This window comes from Daktulosphaira vitifoliae, unplaced genomic scaffold (genome assembly GCF_025091365.1).
Source record: "Daktulosphaira vitifoliae isolate Bord-2020 unplaced genomic scaffold, ASM2509136v1 Scaffold_4, whole genome shotgun sequence".
Lineage (NCBI taxonomy): Eukaryota > Metazoa > Arthropoda > Insecta > Hemiptera > Phylloxeridae > Daktulosphaira > Daktulosphaira vitifoliae.
This window is the reverse complement of record NW_026099575.1, coordinates 25,661,999-25,679,896: the sequence shown is the minus strand read 5'-3', so window position 1 is coordinate 25,679,896 and position 17,898 is coordinate 25,661,999. Positions and strand designations below refer to the sequence as shown.

The 17,898-nt window shown below is 29.4% G+C and overlaps 1 protein-coding gene across 1 annotated transcript; it reads right to left on the bottom strand.

Annotated features, from left to right (window-relative positions):
• Positions 1 to 908: 908 nt before the first annotated feature.
• Positions 909 to 8,402, bottom strand: LOC126904888 (protein yellow-like). The gene is made up of 2 exons (XM_050684229.1): positions 7,135 to 8,402; positions 909 to 1,626 (listed from the first exon to the last, which is right to left on the bottom strand). The coding sequence occupies exons 1-2, from the start codon at positions 7,645 to 7,647 to the stop codon at positions 997 to 999; spliced, it is 1,143 nt and encodes a 380-aa protein (XP_050540186.1). The 5' UTR covers positions 7,648 to 8,402; the 3' UTR covers positions 909 to 996.
• Positions 8,403 to 17,898: the final 9,496 nt, after the last annotated feature.

The window sequence follows — 17,898 nt, the reverse complement described above, 5'->3', positions numbered from 1 at the left end:
TTTTTATTATTGTATATCTAAAGTATCTAATTGGAAAGTTTGATAATGAAAAAATTTGTTTAAATCGTGTAAGACCGTTTTATTTTCGATTTGCCCTTGTAAATGGATAAAATTTATGCAAAGGGAGCTAGTTATAAACAGTTACTTTTCGGGAGATTGAAAAACGTAATTTTTTGTCCATAAGAACGTATGCTTTATACTTAGATTCGTTAGTTAATCACTCAAAAACCAATAAGCAGTGTATTTAGAAAGAATAACAGGCGCACATGCTCTTCCATTTATCATTTTATGCTGATATTATAATATTAGTTGATTTTCTTATGTTCAGAATCAACTCAAAATGCATAAAAAAATGTCTTATAGTAACTTGTCAATAGAAACATTTTATTTATACCTCTCCATTATAAATTTCCAAACCCAACCCTAAATAAGATTAAAATATTTAAATTTTACATTTTAATTATATTATACTTATAAAATTTAGCATAAAATTAGATTATGAATCTGAGTAAATGTTTTATTTTCCCTATTTATATATATAAATACAAGTAATAAAGGTATTGCTAGATAATTTTTATATTATCTAGTAATATATTGATATTTCAATACATAATGACTAGTAAATTATTCTTCTATTTACATATTTATCGAATAAAACATATCCTAACAACAATAAATGAGAAAAACGCTAAGAAATGTATTTAAACTACACGTAGTTTAAAAAGTGTGGCACAGCCACACCTCGTTGGAATTCTTAAACTTACATGAAGTCTAATTATGCGCTGATGATTAAAATATTTGATCCATTTCGTTAATATGTGCACAACTTTCAATGAAATGCTAATATCCTACCGGCTAACACCAATACAATAGTATTTTTTAATGATAGAAAAACAACAAATCCGTCATCAGTCTGGCCAATTATAATTTAAGTATAACAAAATAATAATAATCAATATAATTACAACGTATGTATATATAAATAGCGTAGTAATGTTACGATCCAATGAGTTTCTCGAGTGGATGCAACCGGACGTTGGCACCAAAACAGCCGACCGAATTGGATATGTAGTCTGGGAAGTTGCTCTCCACGACCCACGTGATGTCTGGGCCAGGCAATACGTGTGTAGCTAGTCTACAATCGGCGGTTTTCTGAAGTAACGAGAAGTTGCCAAAGTCCGTGTCGGTGTCCCACACGTAGACGTCACCTTGTCCACGGTACCTGAAGTACAAATTGGACTTGCCGTCGGTGCCCAGAATGACCATCTTATTTGGCTTGGGTCCCAGGTCGGTGACGGTGCCCTCAGCGCAGCCCATACGTAAGTTACAGGTCTTAATGGCGTACATGCGATTGCTACTGAGGTACGTCAGATACAGCACGTTTCCGGATGACTTGTGTGACAAAGCGATATATAGCACGTCCCTCTTGCCGCCGTCTTGAGTGATCGCTTTGGGCAAAACTACGCGGTACCCGCGGTCGGTGGTCACGTCCCAAACAATCACCGCTCTGGTCGCTGCGTCCGACACGTACACGAACGCTTTGCCGTCCTCACCATAATCCACAGTAATGTAATTCAGTCTACTGGCGGGACACACCAAACCGGACAAATCAATCCATTTAACTACCTGCAAAAGTTAGACACAAAAAAGTCTGTGAAAAGCGTAGATTTATAAACTCACGCTAGAAAAAATAACTCAAAATTATTTTAAACTTTATGGTGGAAAAATTTAGAAAGTTCTAAAATACCTTCACGTTATAGAACATGATCTTTATTTTTATAACTTTAGATACATCGATTCCTAGCCGAATTAAAATACGCAGAACATAAAAAGTATTTTTAAATTTAAATATCGACTTGAGTCATTTTCCTTGGACGTAATTAGCGGTTATTTGGGTTACTTACACAAGGTCTATGTTGTACTTAATTTGTGGTATTTAATAAATTTTATATTGAGGGTGCAGAGTGAAACGAGCGTATCAACTAATTGCTTACTTTTAAACGAACAAATTAAAAATTACATTCCAAAAAAATAATACACTTTAATATTACTAAGATAACGTCTTGCTTTTATCGAAATATATTTCAATATTGATTGAAATATTTAGAAAATTTCAAATTAGTTTGATATGTTCCTTTAGCTCTACAACCCTTGAAATGTTATCATAAATAATTAATGATTATCAGATGTCTTATAAAATGTTAATTTTTGTTTCGTTAGAATAATGACTTAGTATTATTGATTTACGATAAACTAATGTGTGTTGACATATTGAATTTGGCTGTACGAATCTTTAAACACGGTTAGAAATATTCAAAATCATTATGAAAAAGTTCAATTAGTAGTAAGAATCAGTCAGGATGTAAGTAACAAAGTGGCAAATTATTAAACGAGAACTTGACAGATTGAGTAAAAACAAACAAATGTATGACAAACAACATAACTGTCCGATAAAGAACACCCCAGGTGGCACAACTGTTGATAAGAGAAAACTTTAATCAATTTCCTACCCTTTCAGTACAAAAAACCGACCGGAATAACGTTGCCGCGGTTTCTGTTTGCCGTTAATATGCTGATTTAGTGACAGGAAGAAAATTAAATTTGCAAACAGATGCCTACCGTTCGCCCAAAATGCACCGTGAGGCGTAAAACTCGACTGCGACTTTGATTGCAAAAGCAAAGGGCTTTGTGTAATCACTGTAGTTATACAATTTGAAGAGCTGGGGAAACTCAATGATTGCTTTCAAAAGTTCGCCGGGTATTTAACCGCTAAAACATTTTTACAGATTCAATTAAGTCGTACTAAGGTCATGGAGGGTCAAGTAAAGGGAACGGCCCTCCAAAATCTGAAATGATTTCAACGACAAGTAAATACTTACTGCCGGCACAAATGCTCAATAGTCAAAATACTACTATTATCAACATTTAAATAGTTACTCGCGGTAAATGTTGAGCATTTGAAAAACGTCGTAACGGTGCACCGCTACGCATATAATATAATAGCTAATAATAATTTATGTAATTGGGAATTATAATTTTTACTAGTAATATTCAAACTACTAGATTTTCGAACCGAACTTGGTGTTCAGTTAGAAAATCGAACCAAACTTTTTCTTTGTAAATCTTTTTGAAAATAAAATTAATATTATCGCATATTACGCAGCATTTTTTTAATAGAGTTACAGAAAATTTTTTGTTTGAAAATTATTAAAATTTATGTTCGGGTTCGAACCCAAAAATCAGGTTCGTATCATCGCAAACTTTTACTTTTCAAATTCTTAAATGTATTTTAAACGCCGTTGAATTAATGTTTACTTATTAGCGTTGAATTCTGCCCAAAGTATTTGAACTCAGCCTTGGGTCGCCCTTCCTTACCGAGGTCATCCGGTGACAATCCGCTTAACACACGAATACCTTTAGGCGATATCTTATGGTGAGCATTTTACTTTTACTACAACACTTGTTTAATTGATTATTTCACGCGTAGATCTCGAGTACTACGCTTTTGAGACTTGTACGTTTTTTTTGTTTTTTTTTTATTTCAAATTAGTGGTAGTCATTAGTTAAGAACTTATCTTTCACCATTGATATTAACCTACTAAATGTGACGAGTCAAGCGTTTCTTTTCCTGTACAATTACTGTCATTTTTTTTTTCCTTATTTTTTCATCCAGTTTGCGTTTTAAATGCTAAACCTTGTCGCAACTTTAAACAATAACGAACAGCCGCGTCGTGCAATACCATAATGCAGACATGAAATTATAATAATATTGTAATCAGTGCGGGCCCGAGTCAACAAAATCACCACAAGACAAATAATAATAACAATATCTAATTACATACCGTCCAGAGTAATACTAACAATGGTTTGGTATTCAATTACACCTGACAGTCGTTAGCCACATCAGTTAGTATTGAGACATCAATATACTTTCACCGTTCAAACGTATATCAATAATAATAATTAAATTAGTATCAACACAAATCAATCTACCATACTTTTTTTGTGGCTACTATTAAATTTAATTATTTTTAAATAAAAAAAACATCAATCAATATCTTGTTATTGTTCAGTTAGCAAACAGATTTGTAAATGTCGTAAAGATATTGTCCCCATTAAATAATAAAAAACAACAACATGTCTATGTGTCATATATCACTATAATCGTAGTAATTGTATTTTTATTCCTCATATAACACTTGTAATTAGATAATTGAATGTCCGAAGAACCTCGCATGACAATAACAAACGAAATTATTGTGCATCAGAGTATTGTAACATTGACCACGTAACTGTTCACGAACAATAGAGTCATCTACGACGGCAAGAGTATTTTATTGGAAACCTTGCGAAACACTGAAGCGCCAAAATACGGTTGAGCCTGATTTTCTACAATGTTGAACTCGTAGTCGACTTACTTTTCATAGTTTTTTTAACGTTTCTCTTGCGCCGGATTGTAATTAGAATAAAAAATGACCTAAATCTTGACAAAAACCAAGAACATGATCCAACGGCGTTTGTTTGAACAATTGAGGCTATTCATTAAAAATATTATTATGGCCGTTAGTGTATTGTTACGAATTTCAACATTCGATCTAAAAGTTGTGTAAATAGTAAGTACAATATTTGTACGTACAAATAGTGATTATTATTATCTTTTTTTGTATCATAGTGATAAATAATTCAATACCATTGTCGAACAACAAGAAACACGTGGTTAATTTTAACGATTTTTTTTCACCTTTCACCCCATAAACTTAAGATATACACTTTGTGGGTCAGGGCTATTAAGTCGACTGGAAGTGGACAAATTAAATCGAATAATGGCTCATAAATAGTCTTAGGAGATGCTCTGGTGATTATCGTTGTCAAACAAGGTTGAAAGAAAAATCATTTCCCTCTTAAATATTTTTATAGAAAACCATTTAGTAAACAGTGTTCCACGATGTCTAGTTAGATATTAACTCATTTAAGCCGCTTAATAAATTCAAATGTTCAAGGAAGCGAAAATAAGAAGGATTTCCCCTCTCGAGGATAACATTAAATGGGTTAACTCGATCCATTTTAGAATGATTCTGCCTAACAAAAGGGAACAAAACTTTTTAAAACTAATTCAAAATTATAAATCCAATGGAGCCTAATGTAACTTATATTGATTATAATCCAATTATCTACTGAAAAACAACGCTATTACAATGTATAAGATTTGTAGTGCATTAGATGAAGTATTTTACGCCATACACCATGATCTTAATAAATAAATATACCTACAGCAGTGTTATTGTATAGTGATGTAAATGAGATTAAGAGATAAAAAACTAATGGTACTTTGTATAGGATCAGCCAATTTTATACTTTGTTTGGCAAGGTTCAGCGAAATATTATATTGATATTGTTTATGTAAAAATACGCTCAGAATGGCATTATATACGAGTTGTTTATTATCATCAGTAGATAAGTTGAGAATAGTATATGAATGATCATATTAAAACTTTATAAAAGCTATCATCGCCAAAATCGAATAGTTTGGTGGATCCCTTAAGGCAATCTGATCAAACCCCTTCAATGAGTTTATTAAAATTATTGGCTCGTGAGTCATTCGAGTGTCAAAGAATTTGCTTGTACTTTGAAGTTTGTGGAAACGCGAGCAGAACTTATAACTATAGTTGACCAAAATCCTATTGTGGAAATAATGGAGTAATTATTATTATGAAACGCAGTCAATGCTAACAATATGGAAATCGACCGGTGATTCATGATCAGTGCTCGGTTTAGAGTCGTTAAACTAAGAGATAAGCCGAATTAATATAATGGTTGTGCGTGGGCTCTCTATAATAGGTGGTAGCAGTCATATTTCACTTTTATAATAACACCCTCATGGTATACGATAATAATAATGATAATGCCTCTAAGCGGTCTATCGGAACACTGTACAGGCGCACTTAGGCGGTAGATATCATTGTCGCGGTTAACGTGGAAAACTCGCAAGGAGTACCTAAAGGGTTTAAAACAAAAGGGCCACCGTAACCCTTTTTGTGATTCCGAGACGACGGTTAGAGAGGCAATGGTGAATGCTGTCTACCAGCTAATGGATTTTTTTTGCTTTTAATTTTTAATCTAAGTGGAATAATTAACAAACCAATATTTACTTGACGAGTTCTCGTAAAACTTATTAAAACGCTTTAATTTCCTTTTAATTGCGTTATTTATTTTCGAAGAGAACAAACGCGAAAAATAAAAATTCTTATTAAAAACTGAAAGACCTTAATTGATTCGTCAAATAGTTGTTTAATAATATTATTTTCTCATTGTAATCAAAGTTATTTGGCACATAAAATTTGTGTTGATTGAAAAGTTCTCTTTCGTTGAATATTATGTACTTAACAAAAAAATAATACACCAAACCCATTAAAACTACTGCCTGACATCTCACAAAGAGTAATTTATCGGAAACGGTAGGATTTCTTAGTAAATCCGAGGGGAGTGAAACGGGTAATGGTGATGAGCTTTTCCTGAAATAATTTCTTGTATAGTGAAATGTTACAAATGTTTCCTGCACACATTCCATTTAGTCAATCGAAGGGGACGCACTGAAATGAGTTTTGTTTTCAAGTCATTTTGCCGGCTATGCGTTATTATAAGGCGAAGGGGTGTGGTGATAGATACTTCCCTAGAGTATATCTTGCTTTTTCTTTTCTACAAAAGAAACTAATTACTTAAAATCCCATAGTCACAAAGCAAGATTTTTTTTACTTAATATCATCGAGTTATGAATGTGTTAAAACTTTTATGGGATGTCGTACTATTTAAAATATTTACTGACATAACCGTGTCTTTAGTTTGCAATAGTATAGTTCTAACCTCGGACCTGTAACTACCACTTCGAAAATGAACTCAGCAACGACTTTAAAACGTCACCGCAAGACATGAATATATCTATTAATATTCTAAAAATCGTCAAGTTAGTTTTCTTAAACACGTGGAAATATGTGAAGTTTAAGTAAAAAAAACGGAAGTAGATGTAGCAAACGGTATCTGACTTGATTTGACTAAAAATAATTCAAAATGAAATTTAGAAATTCCTTGAATGTTTCACGTGTATCTTCAACAAAATATTTCTTATATTTTACTTACCTTGTTGGTTTTTACATCGATGGCCACTATCTTTGGTTGTCTCGTCCGAACAACTTGTTCCATGTTATTGATTAGTCCTGTGTCGAGCACCCAAAGTATGCCCAATGGATCCAGAAATATGTCTACCGCGTTTTGAATAGATTTGGCTTCGCCTTCTTCGTGTAAAGACCAATAAGGATACGGTATCAGTTTAGGCCAACACGTGTTGGAGCAGTTTAGATTCACCTCGGACACAGTGAATGGAACGCCAGATTTGAATCTCGGGGTCAAGACAAAAGCTCGATTTTTCCAAATTTGCACCCGGGTGGCTATGATGTTCTTGGCAATGTATTGGCCAGTGCTGGTGTAAATATTTTTAGTAGAAGAACACGGCCACTGCAAGTTTTGTCCGTTAAGCGTGTAAACCTTATTCGAGTCGTCAGCCGCACGCGAACGAACCGCTACGCCGACGGCCACAAAAACTACCAGCGACCTCAGAAACCCTTTCGAGGGCGTCGCTGCGAATTTATCCATCGACGCAGAATTATTTTTTGAAAAGAAAACAAGGAAAAATAATCCGAATTTTTTTCACTACAAACCGTGCTAAACGCTGCAAATGAATTTGGACAATTGAAACTATTTTTTGACTTGTTCACGGAATCGTCACGAATAGGCAGCTAACTTAATCCGTTATCATTTTTAATCGCTATTATCGCATAACACTACGTGTTACATATCACCAGTCATACGGATAGTTATTTAAAAGCGATAGTATTATTTTCTTCATGTTAGTGTCAAATTGATAAAAAACGAATGCGTCGCGTTATTTTTTGTTATGGTTCTTTTCCCGCCGCCGTTAACCCGTAGGCCGAACGATATTAGTTGTTTTGTAAACAGTTATTCCGATGGCATTGGACGGACATGCTTTGCTCGAAATTTAACCTTTCTTCGGCCAAGGTCGTTGTCAGTGCTTCATCAGTGTGGGCACGGGGGCGGCAAAGTTCTTTTCGATTTTTTCCAATGTTTCACGTGGTTTTACGCCGTTGTCGCTGACTGAGAAATATTTCCACGTTCTCGTACAATAAAAACATTGCAAATTTCCACGAATTACTTTCATTAATATAAAAACGAGTGTTGTTTGCGTACGTTTGTCACGCGCAGCCGGTCGACACAGTTCCTCTGTGCAATAGAAAAACAATAACACACCATCACTTGTAGTCCTATGCCTTCATTAGCTTTTATACGTTCCCACTGAGATCTAATAACAAATGTTTTTCTTCTTACGCCTAATTGATCTATGTCTATACGATTTAACCAACCGTGCTCAGTGAAAATATCTTCGAGGCTTCCATGTTGTTGACATTATTTTTATATTTGCCCACTAATTTTGTGTATGATTAAGAAGCGCTATTTGCTACCGCATTAAAATATCGTACACCAATAATCACCGAAACAGAATTCTGTAGTGTTTTTGTTTTTCTAACTAACCAGGGCCAAATACTTGAGTACTATTCAATCGCTAAATGTATTACAATATCTTTATCGCTATCTCGAAATTTTTAGTTAAAACAATTTTGACTACAAAATGTTTTATAATCTAAAATAAATCTTTGTTATTATATGAAAAGTATACAAAAGCAAAAAACGACCAATTTAAATGAATTTAAGATTTGAACTGTTATACAATATGCAATACAATGCTAAATATAAACACAATTAAAAAAACAGTTAAAACGTAAAGCTTGTAATGATGATTCAGAGTAATCTCATTGAAATACAATTTGCAGCAAAGAAAGGTCATAGAGAGTTTATGCAAATTTTGGTAGAAAAAAAACTAACTAATTAGATTCATTTTTACATAATTCGATGTCAATAAAATAAATTATTTTATAATAATTGAATAAACATCAAAAAAAAATGGATAAAAAATACAATACGATAAATTTTCAAAATATTTCAAAATAATTTAATATGTATAAAGTAACTTATAAAAAATACACAGCTATTACATCGTTAATAAGATTTTTAGCGACAGCTAAGCAAAATAATATTTTACCGTTAATTATTACTGAATGACATTTATAAGTTATAAATTTCAACCAAATTTATTAACCACTTTAATATTAATTTACTTTCGTAAATATGAACTGACATGATGACAACTATGTAATTTGATGTGATGACATTCGACGAACTGTATTGGGACTGAATCGATATTCAATTTTTGACACGCACAATTGAGTTATCACCCTGAGATACTCAGTAATTCAGACTTACTGCAAATCTAGTCAACAAAGCGCATTCGTGACCAGCTTAAGTTACGGTTGCTATTATTTGCAGGGCACATGTTCCTTGGCAATGTATTCGTTGTCTGCGTTATACGAGTTTTTTTGAGAATAGTACAAAAAAATACGTGGTATTATGTAAAAAATGAAAAAATAAATCTCCCTTCAAATTCACCGAGCTCTGTACGCACGGTGAATTGCATTACAACGTAATTGTAAAAACGACGTGTGACTGATAACAACTTTTTAAGTTCAACCCGAGAACAATAGTCAAAACCTGTTAAGTTTAACGTGAAGAAAAGTGAGGATATATTGAGAAATTTTCCAAGAACATACTAGTCGGCAAATATTACAATCCAATGGACTTCTAAACAATTCTTATCAAACATTAATCACCCGATTGAGCACGCTTTATCACATTCGTTGTATAAGTATTATTGAAAATACAGTGTTGGTGGAAATAAAATAATTTGAGATAAAATATTGGATTATTAGATATCGTCCATTAATCTTAGTACACAAACTATTATATTTGATCCAATTGTACATACTGACATATTACAAAAATGAGTTAGGTTGCGTTTAACTAATTCAAGAACTCGATAGTAGATAAAAAACGATTAATAAATATTAATTTATTGTGCACGATAAAAAATAAATAACTAGATATAAATTATAAAATGCTAAATATGATTCAAACTTTCAATTAGTAAATCATGAAAATAAATCAAAATTTTAGAATCTAGTCAATAGAATGTTATGAGGTCACTCATTTGTAATTTATTGATTTTCGGTCGATTATATTAGATTCAAATTTCGAAACGGTTATTTTAAATACTCTTAATTTCAATTAATCAAAAGTAATAGCAATTGTATTGTAATATTTGTTTTTATACATAAAACAATATTTATATATAGAAAAACAATTAACGTTTGTAGGTTGCGTACTATTTATGAAAGTATAATTTGAGCCGAGTGAACACTTAAAACTACTAAATCTTAACAACTTCAATGAACGTTACGTTAATTAAAATCAAAATGACTTCTTCACATAATTTTACTATGAACTCAACATACCTTTGAAATTTACTTTAAATCTTTACAGATTTTATGGGTTTGATACGTCATCTCAATATCTCATAAACATCTAATAGATTTTTCAATACGTTATTCTGACAATTAAAAAAAGAAAATATGCCCGATCTCAGTTTAAAAACTGGTTTTATGTTGTTATTACAATGCTTAAATGTCTTTTCATACGATAATGATTACTTAACATCCGGATATTCTGTAAATAAAGATCATTTTTGGATTTGTGAAACGTGAACTTTCGCCAATTTCTTCCTCCGATTTACTCAAACGTGCATTAATATTGAATACTATCTTCAGGCATTTAAGAGTAACTTAAAAGAAGTTTATGCGCCAATAAAACATCTATGAATGATAATATTATTATTGTGTCTGTGATGCAACAGACTAGACTGTCACGTCCGACGAGCGGTGTCATATCCAATCGTAAATATTCAAGATGTGGAAAAAATTATCATCATAAAATGATGCAACATTAAATAAAATATTTTAGTGATTTTACCTAACAATAAATCATATGTACTATACGCCGTTGACGTGTACTGCAGGTTATATGGTTAAAATGTAATAAAGTACTAATTTTTTTTATTTTTAGCATATTAATTATTAATAACAATTGATATGCTAAAAAAATGAAACCCATTTAGTTGGCATGAATAAGTTTTAAACGTCAGATATTGAATTGACAACCATATGTAAACAATTAAAAATATATATTATTGTAGGACAAAACATGTTCACAAAATCACCTTAAACTACTCAAGTGAAGTAGCAAACATCTATTATATCCATAGAATATTATTTATTAAAAGACTGAGATTAAGGAGGAACACATTACCATATCTAACATTAAAAATCCTCTTGATTTGTCAAAATTGTATTAAATTTTTAGCTGTAATATTATTTGTTATTATTATTATTGACAATATTATGTGTTATTTTTAAACAAAAATATAATTACTATAATTATATTGAATAAAGTTTTAAGTATTTCTAACTATTTAAAGGCCATGGAATATATAACAGTCAGTTAAAAATATAACATTCAAAATGCCTTTTGAATTCATTAAACATATAATTATATATTTTTTTAAAACTTTAACTAGATAAATGTAGTGGTGTAGAGTCAAACAAAATTCTTAACTTTGATAAAATTCTACGTATTTTTTCTAGTTTTAGAGAAGATTTTATTATTGGCGATTTTGATATTATCAACATAAAAAATTATACATGTCGAAGTAGATACATATTTGAAAAAATGTAATTTCTCAAGGCTCTGATATCGAGTTTAAATATACCAAAATGAACCAATCAGTTGAGTAAATCTAAATAAATAAAATTCTTAAAGAGTTTTACAAAATCGACATAAATCTGAAACGTCCAAGGTAAAAACAATCAACTTTTATTGAAGGTCTTAACACTTGACTACAAATTTCATGCTTAAAATTGACATGATTAAACTAATTAATAAACTACTAATTATCAAAAATGTTTATTTACTGTAAATATATTGGTACAAATTCTTCCGATAATATATAAAACTATCATAAACTGTTGAAAAAATTAGGTATCAACAAGAATGGACCAACCCAATAAGTCATTATTACTTAAATTTATCTAATGAATAACACATGCAAAGATTTATTAATACCATATCCTAGTTCAAAACTTAAAGGAAGAACAAGGTCAATTACATACAAATTGGTGCTGCTGACCTGTTTGGTTTTTCAATGGACGTCCTGTGGAAATAATCTCAACGGAATATAACAATTCACAGGAATAAGTTCCCCAATATCGTATATTTTTTTATGAACCAAAGGGTAAGACTAATAGAGGTAAAATTATATTTATTAAATTAAAAGTGATATAAGGAAACTTTATGAAGTGAGATATACTATTAGTATAAGATTAGTAGAAACTAATGCTTTAAAAACCCAATCCAACACTAAATTACCAATGTAATAATAATAATAAAAAATCTTTATTGTTTATTATTTTGTTATAACTACTAGTAGTTGATTAAATTATTACATTTCAAACATGTTTAAAAAACTAGACATTTTCTTATTTGGTCTTGTGAAACATTTTAAACAGTTAACAAATTGAAAGAAATTAACTCTTATTTTACATCTTTATGTTTGGTTAAAATGTACAGAGAGGTAAAATTATTAGGTCAATATCTGTTACAATCGTATGTCGACTAATACTATGAATGATGAACTATTGACAGTGAATGAATGTCGTAGAATGAAATTGTGCACTACAGTAATCCTGTATCAGTTAGTCTTAGGGTCCATAGGCAGATCTTTGTCTACATATACACCGAGTCCATTTGTACAAGACAAATTTTGAGATATCTAAGTCTATTTATTTTAACTTTTCTAAGAGATTACATTATTCAATCAACCGAGACAAATCCCTCACTGCTCAATTCTCCTGTCAGATTGTTACCGTTGTCTTTGAAACAATTCTTTTCGAAAAACTCGGATTTAGTACTGCATTTATTTATTTTTTATTTGACTAGTAAATGAAATTTTCTATATAAGATAACTTTTTGTAAGTATTATATTTATAAGTCAAACAGAATAAACAAATATTGTTTATTTAAAAATAATTTCATTACACGGAAAAATAGAAGTTTTAAGTCTATTATAAACAACCTAGCCTATATGGTTAACTTATATACAAATAATTTATTTTAGTTGCATAAAAAATGCGTAAGAGATGTTTACATATCCGATATAACAGATAGATATTTTTAACCACTTAATTAATCGAAAAGTAAAAATAATATTGATAAATTTTAATTTTTGTTATATATTTTTCTCAATTTAACAATAATGCATTTATATTCATCACTAATATTTTATAAGGGAAACAACTTTATTTAATAACCCTAAGTAATGACTGGAGGTAAGATGTCGGTATTGTTATTTTTATTAGTAAAAATTTCTCGGCTTCACTTCTCTTCCGATCTAGGTAAAAAAAAAATGTTAATAGCTACTGAAATGTTGGTCCAAAAGTTGTTATGGACCAGTCATTTTCTCAGTTAAACAATTATGTAATAAATAAACTAGTTAGAGTTGGCACATATAAAGATATAAGGACTAATATAAAAAATACTACAAGATAGATAAATTGAGAATAATATGTAATAAAAAGAAACTAAAAAAAAATGATTAATATTATTTTAATTTTTTTTATTAATAGTGGATATGATATAAGAATCACCTGTATATGTAAATATAAGTGAGTTCATATTTGATATGCAAATAAAATACTTGCGTGTAGGAATAGTGGAAAATTTTTACAATTTAGGGATTCAAACGCAATTATATATAGAAACGCTGAAATATTATTACCGAGGGAGATATTTAAATTAATATAGTCAATTTTTGAAAAATGTGTAAATTCCGATCAAATGATCGAAACCAACAAAATAAATTAAGCGATTTGATGGACATAATTGTAAATAATGTAGTGAATAAATCTAATTTGTTAATTCTAAATAACAACAACTATCCGTGTTAGAATGTGGAATTTGTTGCCTAGTGTACACGTTAAGTACTAAAGTGTCTAAAATATTTCTATCCCTTTTAACTGGTAAATTTAGAAGATATGTTATTAGTTTTATAATTAAACAGACTTTATATATGTACTCATATAATATTAGACTGAAGTCATGCGTGTCGGGTTAATAGGAATGACGGGTTCCTCTAAGAGACACAGATAAGTATGGCCGCACGTTATCATCCATTGTACTGCTAAGCTGTCTTAAAGATATATGAACGATTATTGCACACCAACAAAGTCAAAATGACCAAAAGAAAAGGATTTTACAAAAACGACATAATCGCTCTTTTCGTCCGCAAGAAATGTGTATTAAACCTCATTTAATCGCCAACACAAAATAAGAAGCTTAGTTTCTCTTCCCCTCCAATTTCGCTACTCCTTAAGCCTGTGGCTTCACATTATTAGGCGTGGTGGCTCGTTAATTACCACAACCTCCGCCATGAAGTTTTCGTGTACTAATTAATTATGAACTACTTTTCGTGACGATTCCGAACAAATTGTTTCTTTAATAGTTCGTGAGTTTTGCAATATTTAAAAAGTAGTATGCATAGTTTAGCTTATGCCAATTGTTTTACGTCATTATGGGCGTGAATAAAGAAATTATTTTACTTTTTAAATACTCTAGTTGAATAACATATGGGACCCGGAAAATATTTATCTACTCAAATTATAGTCTTAGTTTACATACCTTTTATTTTTAACTACACAAAGTATATATGATACTCGTGGACAAATTTTTTGACAGAACTTCTTAAAAAAAACTAGATATAACATAGAACGATAACAAAATGTAAGAGAAATCAAAATTCGACACAGATTGTTTAATAACTTTCAATAGTTATTACAGAAATTTGAAAAATTAAGCTAATTCTAATTAGACAATTTGTACCCAAAAAATCAACAACATTAATCATTGAAACAATACGACAAACTTGCAAAGTTGAAATATTAAAGTTGGCTAGTAACATTACATTAAAAACTTTAAAATATCAGTTTGTGTTAAACTCTTAATATGAAACAGCAATGCTTATAAGAGTGCTGCACAAATAATTTAAAAAAACAAAATTGTGTTTCAACCTCAATAATAATATAAGTAACATCACGATCATTAATCAAAGTATATATTGCTAAATTCAAAAATTAAGTTTAATATTTTTCATTTTTATGATTATCAAATATTATTTTCGATGCGAAGCTGAGAAAGTTTTAATTTTACTGATGTGTTTTTTTGTGTCTTTTACCGCTTTTTCTCAGCTCTCGCCGAACCGATTTCTTTCAACGATACGTCAAAATATCACAAATCGTATCTAGTCGAAAACATTACACTCAAAAATTGAAAAATTTTCACTTGTTTCCCGTAAATAGGAGAAATCTTAAAAAAAAATTACAAATATAAATATTGGTAATTTTCGACATTTTTTTTTTTCAATGTCTTTTACTGAAAACTGCCATAACTTTTTGAAAAACCGATAAATACAAACAATTTGTTTTCTAAATACATTACCTACTATTTGGTATACTTTTTTTTTTTGAAAATCTTACTCTTCACCTGCCCACAGAGGGGATTCAAAATGTCAACTTTTCCTAAAAAGATTAACTTTTTAACTTAACTTTAGAAAGTATTCCGGAAATACTGACACTTTTATATATACCTTAAATTAAAGCTTATGTAATATACTTAACTATGAAAAAAAAAATATTTCGAACTTAATTTTATTGTTATGGTAAAAATGGCTACTGTATTAAAAAATATACTAATTTTGTGCTGAAATTCTCGAGTTTTATATTTTTATTTTTAACTTTATATTTCTATAACTTTTTGAAAAATGTATGGATCAATATAATTTTTTTTAGAATACTATTTATATACCTTCTTTATTTGACATCTTTTATTTTTAAATCGGACCATTTCCCTTAATATTTATACTTCCCATTTAGACCAAAACTTTAAACATGCATACAGAAACTAGTAATTTTTAAACTTAATTTTTGAAAATGTTCCGGAAATCTGACATATATATATATATATATATCTAAAATAAAATTTCATGAATTATACTTTAATATGAATAATATAAATAAAATAATATATAAATATTTAATATGACCAGTAAAAATTTTACCTCCAGACTTGTCATGATGGTGGAAATGACTACCGTATTCAAAAATATGCTATTTTTTTAATTCTCGGTTTTGTATTTTATTTAAAATTTGTCTTTATTATTTAAAAAAATTTTAATTACCATATAAAGGATTTTGAATTAGAAAAAAATGTTTAACTCATTTGATTTTTATCTCATTTAGATTCAATCATTTCAATGAATATCTAATACCCTATCAGAATAATCTTTCCTTGTTTGAAGAAATTTCTTATTCATATTAAAATTATTTTACTATGTGATTATTTTTGTGGTTCTCATTTATTTTCTCAAATCTCGCTTGACTAACTTTTTTGAGCAATACATTAAATGATCTATTTAAAAATATTACCCTCAAAAATTGAAATGAAAAATCCCCCTCAAATAAAAAGTCAACCCAGTTTCTCCATACACACAATGAATATCATTAATTTCTAATATTTTTAAAGTATTTATTGCCGAACTAGGTTTGATATGATAATAGGTTTCAACTACAAATTTAATTACTTTGTAAAAAAGTAAAATAAGTGTACTTTTTAATTTATTAATTTTTTTACTCTATTTGTGTGCGCTACAATCAGTCTATAAAATTTCAAATTTCTTTGTAACATTTTGCTATAAAAACATTCGCCAAAAAAAATATGATTTTTAGTTTCACCTAAATTTAACAATGATTTTTTTTATTACAATAAAATTTTATAATACACTCAATTGAGTAGATTTTTTAAAAACTTTATGTTTGGCGTTTTTAGTAAATTATTAAAATTAATTAAGTTCTGAATATTTCAATTGTAAAATCTTTTTAAACACTAATAGATACTCAGAAATAATTACTATGATTTCTGTTTAAGTGATCTATTACAATAGAAATGCAAAAATAATATTGAGCTTTTCTGATAAAATTACAGTAAATAGTAATTATAAAATTTTCTGACCGCATATTAATCCTAAAATTACCATTTTTTTACTTCTCGTACAAATTTCTATTTAATGATGTAAATTTCAAACTTTCAATATGATCTAAAAGTCATGGTAACAAATTCATCTTTTTTTTATTATAAACTTTCACAAAAATCAACTCTAAAGGACTAAAAAAATAGGTTAAAAATGTCATTTTTCACTGATTATTTTTAATATATTAAAAACAAAATTAGTAATAATTAAAAAAACATTTTTTTCTGTTTTTAATTATTCTTTATATGTAAATACTCCTTTTTTAATAACTAGTAATAATATCAACATTTAAAAATGATAAAAAAAGTCTAATTTCAGATTTAAAAACAGTGTAAATAATTGATTTAGAAAAGTACATTTTTAATTCTGATAAAAGTTCCTTGTAGGTCAACGTAATGTTGTAAGTAAAAAAAAAAAATGTTTATAAAGTATTGCATCTAACCGATTAATTTTTATACTTGTTTGTTATAGAAGTGAAAAATTATACTACTTAATTATTAGGAATAATAAAGGAAATAAGAATTCATTTTGCTTTTGAAATAGTTCATCAATTTCTTAAAATTAAACAATATCTACAGATTTGCATCGAAGCGTTTCTTATGACAATGATTAAAATCACTGTCAGATATCATCTACATTTGACCTAACTAAGCCACATCAATACTGTGCCCCGACCCAACTGCACTACCGTTTTTTTTATTTTCCTACAAATTGCAACATTTAATGAGTAAGAAATCATAAAATAT

Bases quoted from the DNA above. Each gene is read 5' to 3' on its own strand.
- LOC126904888 (XM_050684229.1), bottom strand. From the start codon at position 7,647: ATGGATAAATTCGCAGCGACGCCCTCGAAAGGGTTTCTGAGGTCGCTG. The intron at 1,627-7,134 runs GTAAGTAAAATA...TAACTTTTGCAG, and splicing joins TCGATGTAAAAACCAACAAG to GTAGTTAAATGGATTGATTT.